General features: G+C 39.6%; 1 protein-coding gene across 5 annotated transcripts in view; it reads right to left on the bottom strand.

Moving 5' to 3' along the window:
• Positions 1-1,008: 1,008 nt before the first annotated feature.
• EPB41L3 (erythrocyte membrane protein band 4.1 like 3) overlaps positions 1,009-17,132 on the bottom strand; it is a 181,944-nt gene continuing 165,820 nt past the window's right edge. For 2 of the 5 annotated variants that reach the window (XM_054984569.1, XM_054984570.1), the window contains exons 16-22: positions 15,965-16,039; positions 7,869-8,258; positions 6,773-6,904; positions 5,014-5,112; positions 3,881-3,961; positions 3,513-3,629; positions 1,009-1,991 (exon numbers count right to left, since the gene is read on the bottom strand). In XM_054984569.1, the coding sequence (XP_054840544.1) occupies positions 3,519-3,629; positions 3,881-3,961; positions 5,014-5,112; positions 6,773-6,904; positions 7,869-8,258; positions 15,965-16,039 (888 nt within the window). In that variant the 3' untranslated portion in view covers positions 1,009-1,991; positions 3,513-3,518. The remainder of the gene's footprint in view (positions 1,992-3,512; positions 3,630-3,880; positions 3,962-5,013; positions 5,113-6,772; positions 6,905-7,868; positions 8,259-15,964; positions 16,040-17,132) is intronic. The other 3 variants (XM_054984574.1, XM_054984573.1, XM_054984571.1) reach the window with 3 other exon arrangements.

Here is a 17,132-nt window from a genome sequence, read left to right as displayed (position 1 = left end):
CTACAGGAGTGTGCTGTGCCACCAGCAGGTTCATGATTATGCTGGGACTGTGGGGAGATTCCACTTTAATGAACCAGAAGCTCCACCTGGAGTAAACTCACGTCAGTCATTAGTAGTTAATATGACCCTTTCTCAAGCTTATGTGGCCGCATAAATCTCAATCATATGATCCCAACGAAGTCCTAAGTCAGTTGGTGAATACTGTAAAGATTACAAGAAAATCACTGAACACTCGAATTCCATCCATACAAAAACTATTGTTCTAGGTCTATTATTTTTATATAGTTTTTCTCTATATTTTCCTTCATATATATATATATTCTCTAAAAATATTTATTCCATTTAATCTACCCTAAAGAGTTGGTCTTACTTCACAGAAGCTCCTGTCACTTTATTAAGTTGGAAATATTTATGTACTTAGTTTTTACCAGCAAAAGTTGACTTACATATGGTCCCTTACGTATTTTGATAGTTCTATAAAATGCACTTTATTACATTTTTTCTGTAAAGAATATTGTGAAGTAATTGAGCAACTAATCCAAAATAGTCAATGGCACAATCTGCCCAAAGTTAAACATTTTTAAAATCTCATCCTATTGAAATGAACTGAACGAGTGCTTAACTTTGGCTGGATTGTGCCCAGAGTACTTACTTGAAATGGGTAATTTTCTCATGATTTAGAACGGAAAATACAAAAGGATTTTTTCCCAGCCCAGCGCTCAAAAAATAGTTGATTATACTCTTGTTTAGTTTACGTGAAGCACGTTTCACAGCGATATAATACAGAAGAGGTTGGAGGGCACCTGTCCTATGTACACAATTGTACAGGAATTCGTTTACACTATTTTTCAGGCCTCTGATTTTCTGTTTTAGCTGTATAAATAGCTGTGTGACATGATGGAAGAACATCTGTTATGCACATTAAAATGTCTTTTATATCATACAAATGATATTGAAGTTTTGATAACAGAAAACATGTTTTTAGACACAGACCAATACAAATTTGGATGCATTTACCACTTTTATTTCACTATGCAGAAACATACATTCACCATGTGTTGTGATGTGACTGACAGTGCAATGAAGACAGTATCCCTTAAATGAATGTGAAAAACCAAATACCAAAGAATTTTTCAGTAGGTGTTCTGTACAGTTTAAGGCTTAACTCTGTCCTAGATAGGAAAATGCAACCACACTCTGAAAAGAAACATTTTCTTTGAGAACTAAAGGGAAATATTTTCAGAGTAATAATACTGTAATGCTAAGGAAAGCATACATTTTAAAATAATCACAACATAATTTATAAGAAGTATTTGTGAATGGTGGAAAAATTCTAACTTTAAACTTTGAATAATCTAAAATTATTACTACCTATTAAACGTTTAAAATCAGGTAAACAAAGCACATTTTGTAAATATTTAAACATCATTAGAGATTGATCATTGTTTATTGGACGATAATGAAACCAGATGACACAAGTATATAATTCAAACTGTTTACTGAATAAATTGTGTTATTGGCACATCTAAGGTGATAAAACATTATACACAGTACCTATACAGCTTTTAGCATTTTAGGGTAATCTTCAATTACCTTAAACAAAAGTTTTGCCACCTAAGAAACTGTGATCTGTTTATACTTCCAATAATTTGTGAAGGCATGAATTGTTTATGTGTAACATGAGATCGCTGTTTTATAGTGGTGATGAACGTGCAGGTATAGATGGAAACTTAGTTTTGGAAAATCAAAATGCTGCTTTTTTGTAATTTGTTTGTTGCTTCATGCAATATTGGTTGCTAATGCTGATTCAGATTGCTGTAAATGGGGACAATATTTCTGCCAGTGACCTTAGTAGCAATCAAGATCAATTCTTCCGCACTGAATTTTTCTCTGGAAAGATGTAAGCCTGCTGGGTAGAACCAAGACTCCATGTAGGTTCTGTTATTCCCAATGACGTACACGACTGAATCCATATGAAAGCTACGTTATTCCTGCAGCAGAGAGAATGTAGTTAAATTCTGTGAATTAATTCAAACAGATCATGGTCAGAAATGACCAAGCTACAAGCAGCCTAGTCTAGTAGAATTAACTCTTTACAGCAAGACCGTTTCAAAAATTATTTTGAGTCCAATGACTTGGGTCAGGCATAAGGTTCAGGCATTCAAGTTTTCTAAAGCAATATGCAAAAATTCCGTAAAATTATGCTGGGACTCAGCATAATTTTATAGGGAAAAACTGCAGTAAGTCCTTAGGAGAGTGAACTATAACTCAGTAAACAAATACCTAGACAAGATTTGAAACTGCAGCAAAAAGGAGTAATCAGCTTTAGTTTCTTATAACTCAGTAATGTGGCACATGCCCCACATGCAGAATGTCCTAGGTTCAATCCCTTACATGAGCTGGAAAGATTTTTCCATGAAATTTAGAGAGCCACTGTACATCAGAGTAGGTTTTACTCAACCAGATGGAGCAATGGTTTGACTCAATGTAAGGCAACAATTGTATTCAGTGATGCTGTGCCACTAATACATATTTTTATGCCCATAGTTCCTAAATACTTTGCAAAGGAGACCCATCAATGAAATGTGTTCTTTGATCTACTGGGAATATCCCACCTCAGAAGTTCTTTTAATCTTTATTTTATCTTCACTTGCAGCTAGAAGCCTGTAAATCTATTTAGAAAGTCCCAACAAACCACTGGAGAGTCCCATTCTTCCATACGCAAAGTAAGATTTCTGTCAAGATTTGGGACTACATATTGCTTGAAACTGTTGCTGTCAGTTCACACAAAGCAGGAAAAAAAACATTTTTTTTTGCACGCAACATTCAAAGCCACCTACAGAAGATGCTAGTATTACGGGTTCTTGCATAGCATGTTAGTATGCAGAATGTATTCTAGCACATGCAAATTACAATTGAAATACTTTCAAGATGCCTGTTCAGCTAGACTGTCAGCATGCCTTTGTTGAAGAATAGCAGACAAGGAAAGCTGTATTGTCTCTCCTCAAGAAACAATGCATAGCAGATAAAGATACCTAGATCCGTGCTTACAACAAGTTAACTAAGATAACATTTAAAAGTGGCTCAACCATATCCAGACAACTTGGCAGTAAAAGCCTACAATTCTATTAATTCAATAATATGCTAGGACGAACCCATTAACAAACAAATAAGTATTTACAGTTAAAAACGTTTCCCTGCTGCCCCACAAGCCATATATGTATGCTGTCTTCAGAAATTATTTTGGCATGTATTGGACTATGGAAAATGCATAGCAACTAGCAAGCAGGCACAAGCAAATGGATTTATTCTATTTCTCTAACTGGCATTGTCACAATGGGAAGGGGGCTGGGACCTCATAAGCTTAAGGTAAATTTCAGACTCATTGTTTCCATCAAATGTGCTATAAATGCCAGAGAGAATATAGAGGGTTAGAGATGAATTATGAAAGAAGAAATGCCTTTGTCACATGCCAGCCCAGTGAGTGCCTGGGAAAAATCTCAGCCTCTTACCTGTGGTCAATCCTCCCCATCTTCTGGTGTGATTTCAGTCTCTTTATGTACCACTACTTTGGTCACTGACATGTCAGGGTGCTGCTCTTTGGCCTCTTTAATTGCCTGAGCCAGCGCCTAGCCCAAGGAAACCACAGAAGGGCAAAAACAAGAAGGAGGTGGAACATGCATGATCAGTAGCAAGGTGAAGAGATTCATGATAAATTACACAGTTTGCAAATGAGGAAAAGTGAATCAAAACAGGAATATCATCTTTGATCTAAAGACTAATCCATTTTTAAAGGCATGCTAATACTAACATGGTCTTTAGATATATAGTTAGAACGTAGTTAGACTGTGGGTTAATTTATAGCTTATATATACTATACCTGATCATGGTCAATGTCTGCATCGCCTGTGATGACTATTCTTTTTTCAATTCTTGTCTCTGATATGCCTCCTTTCACTGTCTAAAGGAAACAAATACACACTAACAAACACTGGTAGTTAACCTTTGATCCCAATGTCCAGCAAAATAAGTGTAAAGTTTTTACAACCACTGCCTGGTGTTTAAAGGGATATGCACTGTGTGTTGCAATCTCTGCTAGCCCATGATGATGATGTGTCGAGCACATGATCAGCTAGCACTGTTTGATAACAGGCATATGCTATCGTCCTGGACACCAGCATTTAGCAAACATCTTACTCTTGTGGTGGAGTGTACTGAAGATTTTCCATGGTCACCAGAATTAAATACCTAGTTGCCACTGTCAATCATGTTTGTGGGGCCTTGCTTACCTATTTCCAGAGTGAGTAGTGGCAAACAATATAGATGTTGTGTTGTGGGTTTTCCGGGCTGTATAGCTGTGGTCTTGGCATTCTAGTTCCTGACGTTTCGCCAGCAGCTGTGACTGGCATCTTCAGAGGTGTAGCACCAAAAGTCAGAGATCTCTCAGACCACGGCTATACAGCCCGGAAAATCCACAATAACCATCATTCTCTGGCCGTGAAAGCCTTCGACAAAGTATAGATGTTCTGTTCAGTAATTCATACAATTGTTCCAGAATCTACCATGTAATATTAACTCACCTAAATGAGACTCGGGGGAGACAGGGGACTTTGATTTCCTTGGCCCAGGGCCACAAAATAAGATGCTGTAGGGGGCTTGAATTGGACTGTGATATGGGGGAAATTGAGATAACTATTTCCTGCAGCATCATTTTTCCAATTACAAACAGCCCCCTGGAGCTGAATTTTATCTTGCTGAGGAAAAAAAATATTTAGGTAAATTCAGGCAAAGGGGCAAATATCAGCACTATGGAGCCATCTGAAGCCAGGAAAGTGGCAGAGGGGAACAGATATCCCGCCATCTCAATCCGAATAAAGGACTCCATAGTTAGTATGTATAACAGCAGAAAAGATCTTTCAACATTTTATCAGGTTTAGCCTTTAGTTATCCATTTTTTTAACCATGTCATAAAAGTCCAACCTGTTTTTGAGTACATATTTCTCAGAAACTTACTTTGGTAATGTGTGTAGTAGTTGTAGTACTGGTAGTTTCAGATGTGATGGTCTGTGCACTCATCAGAACTCCTGGCTCTGAATCAGCACAAGGATCTGCCTAGTGAAAACAAATGAACAAAAGTATAATTAAAATATCTTTAAAAGTTGGAAGATACTAATCTATAGTTTAGTGTCTTTTGATACAATCAATCCTAGTATCCTGGACCAGATGGCTTGAATGGGCTTTGGGAACACTGCTATTATTGTCCTTCTTGAAGGGCAGTTTCCAGTAGGGTGTTGCTAAGAGACCTGTTTTGCATGCTGCCCTCTATCTTGTGGGGTTTCACAAGGTTCTATCTTGTCCCCCATGATATTTGACTTCTATATAAAGCCACTGGGATCTCATCCAGATATTTTTAGTTAAATGCCATCAACATGCTCAACATGCTGATGCCATTGAGCTCTTTTTTTCCTTTCTGTTCCATGGAGACAGTGAAAATGTTAGCATCTGGAAACAGTCGAGGAATTAGGTGAGAATGAACAAACTGGAGATTAACTCAGGGCCAAGCTACAAGTGACAAATGACACTTGAACGGCAAGTGTATTTCTCCCTGTTCACTTGCCCTCCACTCAATCCACTTGCCGTTCAAGTGTCATTTGTCACTTGTAGCTTGGCCCTCAGGCAATACAGAAGTGCTGTTGATAGTAGTAAATCTAATATGGCAATAGGTGTAAACTGTTTTGGATGAGGTTGGACTACTGTCTCAAAGATAAACTATGCAGCCTGGGAGTACTCCTAGATGTCTTCACTGTCCTTAGACAAATAGGTTGCACAGGTGGGTAGCTTAGAGCTTGGTTCACCAGTCTACCCTGGCCATTGTCATACATGTCTTCAGAACAACCAGAATATACAACCATAATGCATTCTATGTACATTGGTCCTTTTCACACTGCTTACCTGCTGCCGCAATGCCACGAAATATCGTGCAAAAAACGCGGAAGGTAGCGTCTTCTCGCGAGAGTTTTGCGCGACATTGCGCGAAACTCTCACGAGAAGATGCTATCTTCCGCATTTTTTGTGCGCTATTTTGCGACGGTGCGGCAGCAGGTAAGCAGTGTGAAAAGGGCCATTGTCTCTGCAGACAATCCAGAAATATCAGCTGCAGCAAAACGAGTTGACCAGAGTGTTTACAGAAATGAACACATACAACCAGCATTATATCAATTACATTGGCTTCTGATTTGTTTCCACATCCAATTCAAACTGCTGTTTTTGACCATTAAGACTCTGAATGCCCAGAGTACCTGATGGATTGCTTCTATCAATATCTGATACTGTTTGGGGATGTGGCTGCTGGAACCTATTTTTTCTGATATGCAAATAGTAGGGGCCTTTTGGGTAGTCTTAGCTGCCACCTCTAAACTGGAACTTCCTTGCCAGGGAAATGTGGATGCTACTGCCACCTGTTAAAGACATGCCTCTGCTACAAAAGGCCTTCAACAATATCTGACTTGTCAGGCTTGGGATTTTTATGCTGTATTGGTATTAATATGCACAAAGGAGAGTATAATGGAAAAAAGCCAAGCCAAAACAACAGGCTGCGAAAACTAACTACATCACAAGTGAAAGAGAAATATATTCATCATACAATGCCAACATTTAAAGGTATAAATCCAATAAAGTTTTAATTTATATGCATTTAATCATATGCCACTCTTTTAGTATCTAGTAAAGTTCTGTAATTCCTAAGTAAAATTTTTTTTATAGAATTTCTTACCTCAGATGACTCGTATGTAATAGTTTTTGTTTCAGTATGAATGATGGGCACTTCCTTCATAGAAATTTCCATTTTCTCCCCACCTGAAGAAACACTTCCAAAACTAATTGTTTCAGTCTTCACAACTGGTGACTATTTCAATGAAAAAAAGTAATTTTAAGGTATATTAAAGTTATAGAGTTCTGAAATAATTGTGGAGTAAAATAAATAATGTTTTTTATTACTGCATATTAAGAACACAAGATATCCATTGTAAGACAATACACTCAAATAGGCATCAGCAGCAGCTTAGAGCAACATACATATCTAAAGCAGGATTGTATTTAATATAGAACATATTTAAAGAAAGTGAGCTTTGTAATTTTTAGCTTAATTTTTGTTTTTTTAATTACTGAGTTCTACATAAGCTTATTTTACTTCAATACAATCAAAAGCTCATTAAGATCATATACATGACAATTAGAGGACAAAATTTTAATTAGCAGGGACGCTGTATAGAAAACTATTTCCAAACTGGAGAAGTGGAGGGGGAAAGCTTATTGCCTAGATAAGAAAGATCAACAGATGTTAATCTTTCTGTAGAACAGCCCACTGCTGTCTCGTGTCACAAGGCTATCATGGTTAGGCACTGATGTTCAGCAGCTGCAGCACATGTTGTTTTTGGCAACCTACAAGATGCCTGAACTCAAAGCAGAAAGCAGAAACCAGCAGTAGGCTTCAAAACTGCCATGCACAGGCAATATGGACTACTTCACATGTGAGGTTTCCTACAAAGATCACACCCATCCAAGTAGGAAAACGGCTTTTATGCAATGTATATGCTGTCACATGTATTTCACTGAGTGAATATGCAGAGAAATAAATACATGGACAATCTTCATATATTTTATAGTGTAGTACAGTCTAAACAGCTTTTCTGTGTGATAGCCATCCATGGAAGAAACAATTGCTGAGAAGCAGCCCTATCCTAAGAGGAGAAACAAACTGCTCACTTACAGCAATGACGCCCAACATGTAACTTCATGAAGAATTTAATGTAAAGAATGTATCCGTTTATGATTTTTGTAGAACTGACTCATTAGAAGTTATTCATTACCTCAAAAAGAGGTTTTCTTTCCAGTGCATCCAAAACTTGGGCTGTTGCACTCTGCTCCTCCTCTTGATCATGAGAAACAGAAGCAGTTCCTTCCTGTTTGGTTTCAGCTTGCAGAGCCTCCTGCCTTTGCCCCTCTTTAGACCCCTCAGTCACAGCACAGCCCTCCTTCCCTTGGATGCCAGAAGCCATACGAGACACTGCCTGTGCTGCAGCATCCAGCTGAACGCCAGCAACATTAGCAGCATCCCCACTTGCATGCACATTCATCACACGTCTCTCCTCGACCATTATAGTTTCCTGCACAACCTTCTTCATCGTCTCCTCTTCCTGCTGCTCCTCTGTCACCGTTTCACTGGAATGTACCTCCTGATCAGTCTTAGCTTGTGTTCTCTGCAAAGAAAAAAAAAAGGGGGGGGGGAATTGTGAATTTTCATTCTCAGTGGTTCAAGGGTGACGCAGTCTGCCCTCTTGGAAAAGTGCCAGCCCTTCCATTGTTGCAGACAGGATTGTGAGGTTTTGCTGACCCTAATGGGAGGGGTTTTCCACAATGCTCCCAGGCCATTTCTTGAAAAAAAACTTTAAAGGTTAATAAAACCCCAAGAAAACACATTCCAATATCTGTCAAACCAGCAATCACAGAAAATAAGAAGTAAAAAAACAGTAACAGAAGAGGACATTCTACAGGACTTAAACTGTCTAAGCCTGGTAAAGATCTGGGGAGGCTCTCCTATTCAGAAACCACTCCAAGATTTTCAGTACTTGTCAAGCTGGAGAGTATTGCATGGCTTGAATGAGAGGGGAGGGGTAGAAAGAAGGAGGGAAGACTGCACCATTCTGGAACCACAGAAAATGGAAATTCATGGCTGATGAACAAATTTTCCTTTCCTCTTTGGTTCAGGGGTGGGTCAGTCTGGGATCTAGAAAAGCAGTTCAGGCCCAGGGCGGGAATGTAATTCAAACTGTGAACATGTTCTGTCCTTTCTGCCAAATGCTGCCAGGGAGTATATGAATATGTGAAGTGATTTCCTCATTGATATTCTATCAATGGATGGAAGAATTCTGTTTGCTAGTCCAGACCATCTTTGCCTTCAAGACTGCTTGAAAGGATTAAAAGCCCAGAAGAACAAAAGCAACACATACCAATAATGGCAACATTTTGCTTACCTATAGCAAATTGGGGCAGGTGGTTTAGCTCAGGGGTGTTCAGTTAAGGGGCCAAATCAGCTCTTCATCCCCTCCAATGGTCTTAGCACAAAATGGGCTAGAGTTTTGAACGAGGATTGTGGATACCTTGTGTTAAATCTCTGTCCAACCAAAAAGCTCATTGTGTGATTTTGGGCCCATCATTAGTTCTCAGCCCAGTCTACCTCACACAATTGTATTCATTCCTGATCCCTGAGGAATGTGAATGATAAAAAAATGTAGTAGATTCACAGAATGAAGAGACAGTAAGGCACAGTACAATTAATAATAATTTCTTTAATTGTAGATTAGTGTTCCACATTGGTTCTGGATATGGAAATATTCTAAGATACTGAACCAAAAGTATTTATCATTAAAAATACAATGATTGTGGATTTGATCCTGTCTCCTCCCTTCACTTATCATTAGAACTTTGAGGCTGCAAACCTAATCTGTAAGGAATAAACCACTAAATGCAGTGGGATTTGCTTCTGAGTATATATGCTTAAGTTTGCACTGTCACTCTGGAACACTGCATGGAGGAGGGGAATAAAAGAATGCCGCAGGCGACTGGATGCCCCCCTTACAAATTATATTTTATCCTCCAAAGTCGTAACTCATCATTACAAACTATTTTGGCTGCAAAAGGTGGTATATAAAAGACACTTAGTGTTGCTGCTTTAAAATTCATTAGTATTTAAGAGTATGCCTGTATCAAATGCAAAAGCAACTTTTTAACATTCATGAAGTTGAACTGAAACTCTAAAATTATGTCAAATCTGACATATATGCAACCCCCCCCCTTTATTTATCAAAAAAATGGCGTTTCAAAGCAGACTGCTGTACTGGGGCAGGAAAACCTTTCCTTTCCTTTGCTATGCATGTATGCATGTGCTTTCCCATATGTTATTGCAGGCCCTATGGGTAGAAGTCTTGCATGACACTGTTAGTATGGCAATAACCTCCTTGGAGTACCTTAGCCCATGTAACTGGTGCTACACAACTTCTAGTCTGTCAGTTTGGGGAGGTCTGGTTATGAAAGAAGATCAAGATCAAACTAGGAGGCCTGGGGGCTTTGATAGCCACCATTCAGGTTAAGAGGGCCACCTAAGAAGGCCATGGAACTGGTGTCTTTGAAGCCAAAATGATGCAATGAGGATTGCTTCTGCCTTCAGATATAGTATTCACTGGATGATCAGTGGAACCAGCTTCATCCATAGATCACTAGACCTTGGGACCAGCAGCATGCAACATCTACAGCCTGTGCTTGGTTGCACTTGGTCTTGAAGGTGAAGTTCTTTACTTATCTGTTGTCCAGGGATGCAAAGAGATCAATGGCCACTTTCCCAAACTATTGAAAAATTTATCTGAAGACTTAGGGATGTAAATTACATTTGGACTGGCCCAGCATTCTGCTGCTGAGACAATCTGTTGTGACTTTCAGACCACTGCCAGAAGAACAGATTTGATTGATTCTCTATATTGTTCTGATCCCATCATGATCTTACTTGTTTCTGCATGAAGAGACTTTGAACAGGTTCCTCCTTTGGTTGACGTATTGTTTATATGGATTAACAGACCTTGCTCTTTAGGCATTACTGGAAGGCAAGAAGTCAGAGTCAAATTATTCTAAGGTCTAGCCAGTTGATGCTCATTCTGGATTCTGAGTCTGACCAGTTTCCCTGTGTCACTGTTCCCTGAAAATGGCTTCCCCTACCAAGTAGACTAGCATCCGCTGTGATCAGGACCATCCTGGTGATTCTTTAGGACATTCTTTTGTGTCACAATACAACTTCCTAACATAGTCTGGAGGGGATGGTTACAAGGTGTTATTCCTGTTTGGTTATGTGAGCCTGAAAGGAAAGTCATACTTCTATAGTTGAGTTATACTGAATCTGATCCATGGATCAATGTCCTTACAGGATATCAGCATATAGAGAACGTGTGCTAATGTCTGAGCCATTTATCCTGAGAGACTGGATAAGGAATTTTGCTGAGCCATTTATCCTGAGAGACTGGATAAGGAATACCATCCCTGCGCTTACAGAGGATTCATATGGCAGAACATGTTTTAGGGAAGAGGGACAAGAGTTGAATCTTCAATAGAAGAGCTCCACACATGCTAACACGCTTTCTCATTGCTAAGTAGAGATTTCCTGCTGCCCTGTTTATGAGTCCAACTGCCCCTTTTGCAACTACCCGTCTCCATGCTCTGAAGACTAGATGTGAGGAGGGGAAGCTTTTATTTCTTCTATGGGTGTTTAGCTGTGCTCACAGCCTCCCAGCTGACTTGAGTGTGCTACAGCTTCCCCCCCCTTCTTTGATGTCCTTAGAGAACCTTTAGTGCTAGGTAGATTTCCTTCTGTAAAACCAGTCTTATCCCCTGCTTGAGGGTACCAGCCCAAGCCTATTGACTCCCAGCTAAGATGAGAAAGAAGAAACCTGGTTGTGGAGCGCTGAGGTCATCTTCACTCCTGGAAGTTCATGACTAGGGGAGTGCAATCCAGGTTTGGCCAGATTTTTACCATCTGGCTTTTGCGACTCTAAACCAGAGAATCCTGGATCCAGACCCCCAGATAAATCCCGGAAATGTGGCTTCAGCCTTTGACTGGCTCCCTCTTGAACTTCTGCCTTTTTCAGGTAGGGGAGGGGAGGGGATGGGGGCAAAGAAGGGGGAGTGGATGACCAATATGTGCAGGAACTCTCCTTGTGTGCCTGGCTTCTGTGAATGACACTGGTTCAGTTGGGCTAAGTTGTAACAGTGTCCCTTGCTTCAGTTTGGTTTGGGTGGAATTCTCTGTTTTGACATGATTCTGTAGTTTGGTTTTGGTCTCCTTGATTCACTTTGGTTCTTCTTGCTTCAGTTTGGTTTGGATGGAATTTACTGTTTTGACATGATTCTCTGGTTTCATACTGGTCCCCTTGATTCACTTTGGTTCTAGGGGGATTCCATCCATTCTCTTGCTTCAGTTTGACTCTGTTGGGTTTCCTCTTGCACTGAGAGTGCGCCTTTGGCCACTGGCCATCTTGCCTCTGTGTGTTTCTGTCTGAAAGTCTGCTTGAAAATGTTTCCCCCCTAAGGAAACAATGGAGAGTGGCTGGGGGCACCTTCTTCAAGAGCCCACAGAATTGGACCCCGGGGTCCAATCTTCCTGAAACTTTGGGGGGGGGGGGCTTTAGAGAACAGTCAGGACAGGAGTAGGTTAGCTGAAAATTTGGTTGAATTCACTTGAAAAATGCCACCCACAGCTCCCCTGGATAGCCCTTGATAAGTTTCCCCCATAAAGAACAATGGCTGAATAAATCCAGGATTCTCTCATCAGTCTTAACCGCATCAAAGAATCTCTCCCAAATTTCAGAAATTCTGAATTTTGGGGGGGATCCCCAAAACACAGATCTGGATTTCCTGGAATTTGTTTTTGGTACGCAACTCTACCCATGACCCTACTGTCTGCTAGCATCATTTGAACACACACACACACCCCAAATGGGGTCAGCAAAGCCTAGAGATCTTGCCAGCAGCAACTGGAGGCATATTCCCAATACAATGGGTTCCCTCAGCCTTGAACCATAATAGAAAAAGTTAATATCATAAGTCAATGTGATGTATAATGTATATAGCAATGTATTACATTACTACCAGTGCAATCCTAAGCAGAATTACTCCAGTCTAAGCCCATTGATTTCAATGGGCTTACCCTGGAGTAACTCAGTTTAGGATAGCACTGTAAAGCTACTAAATTTGCCCACCTTCTTAGGTTTGAATGTTGGTGTAGCTTTAGTTGTATATAGACCTTAGTATTTGTAATTATAAAAGATTGCATAGCATTCGCATGTATCAATCCTCAAGCAAACGAAATGACTACAATCAAGCAAAACAAATTTTCCTGTGTTTTTTGTATGTGATTCAAGCCTAAGAGGCAAGAACTCTTTCCCAGGATGCAGTTTCTGAGGAAATGTAAGTACATAAGTGAGATCATACACTTATATGAAAAATATAAGGAACGTTCCCCTTCTCCCAAAAGCATATGCCCATATTAAAATCTAAAGATGGAATCAAACGGCCACCTGAGCCCAGCTACGTGAAGTAGATGTAACCCCTCCTATGAACTCAGTTGGTTTTCTTGCAGATTCTATTAAAGTGAAGATATCTGAACCATCCAAAGTTTTTTCACTGGAGAGTTGTTTTGTCTAAATAGACAGAGAAATGTAGAGTCACACACACAAAGAGAAACAGACAGACATACACAGGCTATGTTAATTGATAAAAGTAGAGACAAAAACAGAGAAGAGGAGGAAAAGTGGCAGGGATACAGAGAGGAAAATAATGGGAAAATAAATGAGCACATATTTGTAATGACTATAAGCAGTAATCTAAAAAGCAAAGTTGTTAGCATTAGAATTTGTGAAGCATTTTACCCCTTCAAAAGAAGCCACAGCAATATATTATATTTCAGTAACAATTATTTTTAAAAGTTTAAAAGCCCGAAAAAGCCTGCTTTGTATTGTGTTAATTGACAAACCATGAGGAAATAATAAGAAGCTGGGTTGGCTGTTGTCAACATAAAGCCAAGCAGCAAAAGGACTGAAAGGCAGGGTAGTAAGGGTATTGCCCAAAGAGTCATGCTTTTATCTTTAAACTGTGGCAAAGTTGCATGTTACCACTACTCTTGATGCTGATGATTCAGTAACATAGTGAGCAGTAGCAATGGTAAAGGGTGGCTCTCGGGAATATTTCCATTCTGATATACTCGTCTTATCTTTCCGACCAAATGGCTCTCCTTTTAGTCTTTCACTGTCAAGAGGTTTCTCAGCTCCGGCCATCTGCACGTCCCCCACTGTATCACGCAGCCGCAAATCCTGATCCATTTTCTGGGTCTTCTTCAAACCTTCCTCTTCAGGACTCTGCAACCGGGAGTCTGCCTCTTTAATGGGAGTCAATGATTCTGATACCCTTCTTTTTGCATCAGATAACCTTCTGGCATTTTCATCTGTGACTGGTTCTAGAATTTCATACTCTGCTACTATGGGAATGATTTTCACAGATTCTGGCGCTGCTCTTTCCATTTTTTGTAATGCTTCAAGTGGCGATGGCACACATTTTTCTCCCTCTTTTACTTTAGTGGTCATGGTTACAATTTTCCCAGAGACAGTATCGTACGATTTTCCTAAGGTGTACATTTTCTGCTTATTCTCATCTTTCAACTGCAATTCACCTTCCAAGTCCTCAAAGGTCTGCATATCAGTGGTAGTGGGTTTTAAAAGCTTGGTTGGGATGTCACCAGTTTTACTGCTCACAGTCATTAATTTGTATGTCACAATGGTTTTCGATTCACCATCAACTACCTCAGTGGGTACTTTGTCTACAATAACCCAATCCTCAGTGCCCTATATTTGAAATATAAAAGCTAAATTAGAACAGCTAATTGGTTTATCTCTGTGTTAGGAAAGTGAAATATAATACCTTTTAGGACATTTATGGTACCATGCTGAGAATATAAACTTAGGGAATACTACCTTGTATAGGTTTCAAAAGCCTATAGACAATTTAAACACTGAACTTTGTAGAAAGTAAAATCCAAAATAAATCATAAAGGAAGGAAATCACTCTGCCCTAGTAATGTTCTTAATACACACTGGCTCCTGAAAATACTGCATATTTATATCAAGGTTCTTAACAAAGTCTGCTTAATTTTATGGGGACACAACTTTATTTACAATTATCCAAATAAGCCATTTTGTACATTGGAATCCAAAGATTCAATCCCAAGTATAGTTACTTGGAAGTATATCACAATCGAATCAATCATTTTTGCTTCTAAATAAATATGATTAAGACTGTTGTACAAAGAGAGAGATATGTGTTATTTTAATTAAACTCTGTGCCCATTTATATGGAGTAATGAAAGAATAGTTCGGCCTATTAGTTTGATGAAAAGCGATCCTCTTGCAGCTTCACAGGCCTATTTCTCTCCCCACCCTAGCACACAGCGATGAGCAGACATGCAGGCAGCACAATAGGCTGTTACTGGAAATTGAAAGTGTAGGTGCAACTCTTATATCCCCATCCAGTCCTTCCCAATCCCTACCACTCAGTCATATTATGCAATTTCTAGGAATAAAGACAGTGTGCACAGTTTTCTGGTTCCCAGTAACAGTCCAACAAAATGGCTGAATGTGCAGTAATGAATGTGCCAGAGATGGCAGGGAAAGAAAGAGGACTCTACTACATCCATTAGGAACAGTGGGTGTACACGCTGTCTATATGGTGAAAGATTTGCCTATGGCAAATACATTGTGAGCCAGCGAGGTATAGTGGTTAGAGTGTAGGACTAGGATCTAGGAGACTCAGGTTCAAATTCTCACTCTGTCATGGAAGTTTGCTGGGTGACCTTGGGGAAGTTATACACTCTCAGCCTAGCCTACTTCACAGGGTTGTTGTGAAGACAGAGTGAAGGAGAACGATGTAAGGTGGTCTGGGTCCCCACTGGGGAAAAAGGGGGGTCATAAATGAAGTAAATAAATAAATAAATAAATATAAACTTGTGAATGATAGGAATATATGGCATAGGAGATGAAACTTTCTAGTCTGTATGGATATACTGGGAAACATGCTATTTTCTGTAATGTATGGAGATCTGAGGGGTTTTTTCACACTGTATTACTAGTATACGGTTTGCAAGGGTATTTAGTATATAAATACACGCATACACAGACATCACATTAAGAGAGTCTACGCTCCATCTACTGAGTTTCTAGGGAGTAAGTCTCAAAGAGATCTCACAGACCTTTTCATGCTATTAATCCCGCCGCCCCCCCCATTCTGCCCCATGATCCTGTCTACCAATGAGTGAGTAATTGGTATCACAAGATATACTTCAGAATCATAAGAATTTGAGCCCTGTTTATTTTACCTGAGAATCAAGGTATGGAGAGCTTTCCTTCTGCAAAAATATACGTTTTTCAGTTTTTTCTCTTTCTTCTTTGGTCTAATGAATAAAAGGAAGTAGGGAAATAATTGTTTGTGTACTTTACAACATCATTTTTCCTGTATTAACAAAAATGTAAATATTTTCCCCATCTGTCTCCAATATTTAGGCAGAACACAAATCATTAAGCTATTTTACTGGGAACAAACAAACAAGACAACAGAAATATGTCTTCCAGACACTAGGGAAGACTACTGAAGATGAAACCAAGATTTACTTGGCAGCCTGATCCTATGCCAAATTAGGTTTGTGTTAATTGATTTATAAGGGCTTAGATTCATATAAGTCTGTATTGGATAAGACTGTAAGCCACAATTCTTTAAGATTCCTTGGCATACATATTATAGAATTCTGTAGGTAATTAATACCAGCTGCTAATTACCATGGCAAGGCTTGCAACAGGCTGGAATTCCCTGATATCCCAGTGCCTTTGTAACTCCATGTGTCGGACAAGACTAGTTCCAGCTCTGCTTCTCCTCAGAAACAGCCAATGAGAGTTAGCATGGGGCAGTGACAGTTGGAGTCCGTTGAAAGGCAGTTATTGGGGAGAGAAGGTTTTGGAAGCTGCTGAGAGGAGCAGCATAATTTATTCTGTTACATATTAACCATTCCCTGTTTAATCACCATATATTTATGTGTTTCAATTATTCACTCCTACTTTTTTTCCTGGCTGGCTTAAAATTGTTAGCTGAGGGGAATTAAGATACACACACACAAACCTCGAACATGCTGGTCACGACCAACGGGCCAAGTTTAATTAAATGGTGGCAACATATATGGGAAGTAAACATTAAATTTCCTTTCCCCAATAGCCCAGTGCAGTAGCTAAGTGAGGGGAAGTAAATATAGCGAATGGGCTGCCTGCCTGGTGGAGCCTGTGGGAATAGGAGAGAAGGTATCCTGTGTGGATTAGGGTCAGGGCTCTCTGTCTGAAAATTAGAGGCTAGACAGGCAGTGTGTAGTGACTGCCCTTAACTGCTTGTGAAGCCCCCAGACCTGTGAAATTTCTGGTGGCTGGCAGTGTGTAAAGGGGGTTACACTTTGATAACAAGCTGAAATACCCATTATCTCCTTAATATCATTCTTGTTTATT

This window comes from Eublepharis macularius, chromosome 7 (genome assembly GCF_028583425.1).
Source record: "Eublepharis macularius isolate TG4126 chromosome 7, MPM_Emac_v1.0, whole genome shotgun sequence".
Lineage (NCBI taxonomy): Eukaryota > Metazoa > Chordata > Lepidosauria > Squamata > Eublepharidae > Eublepharis > Eublepharis macularius.
Note: the sequence above shows the minus strand (reverse complement) of the source record. Positions and strands in the feature narration are given on the sequence as shown.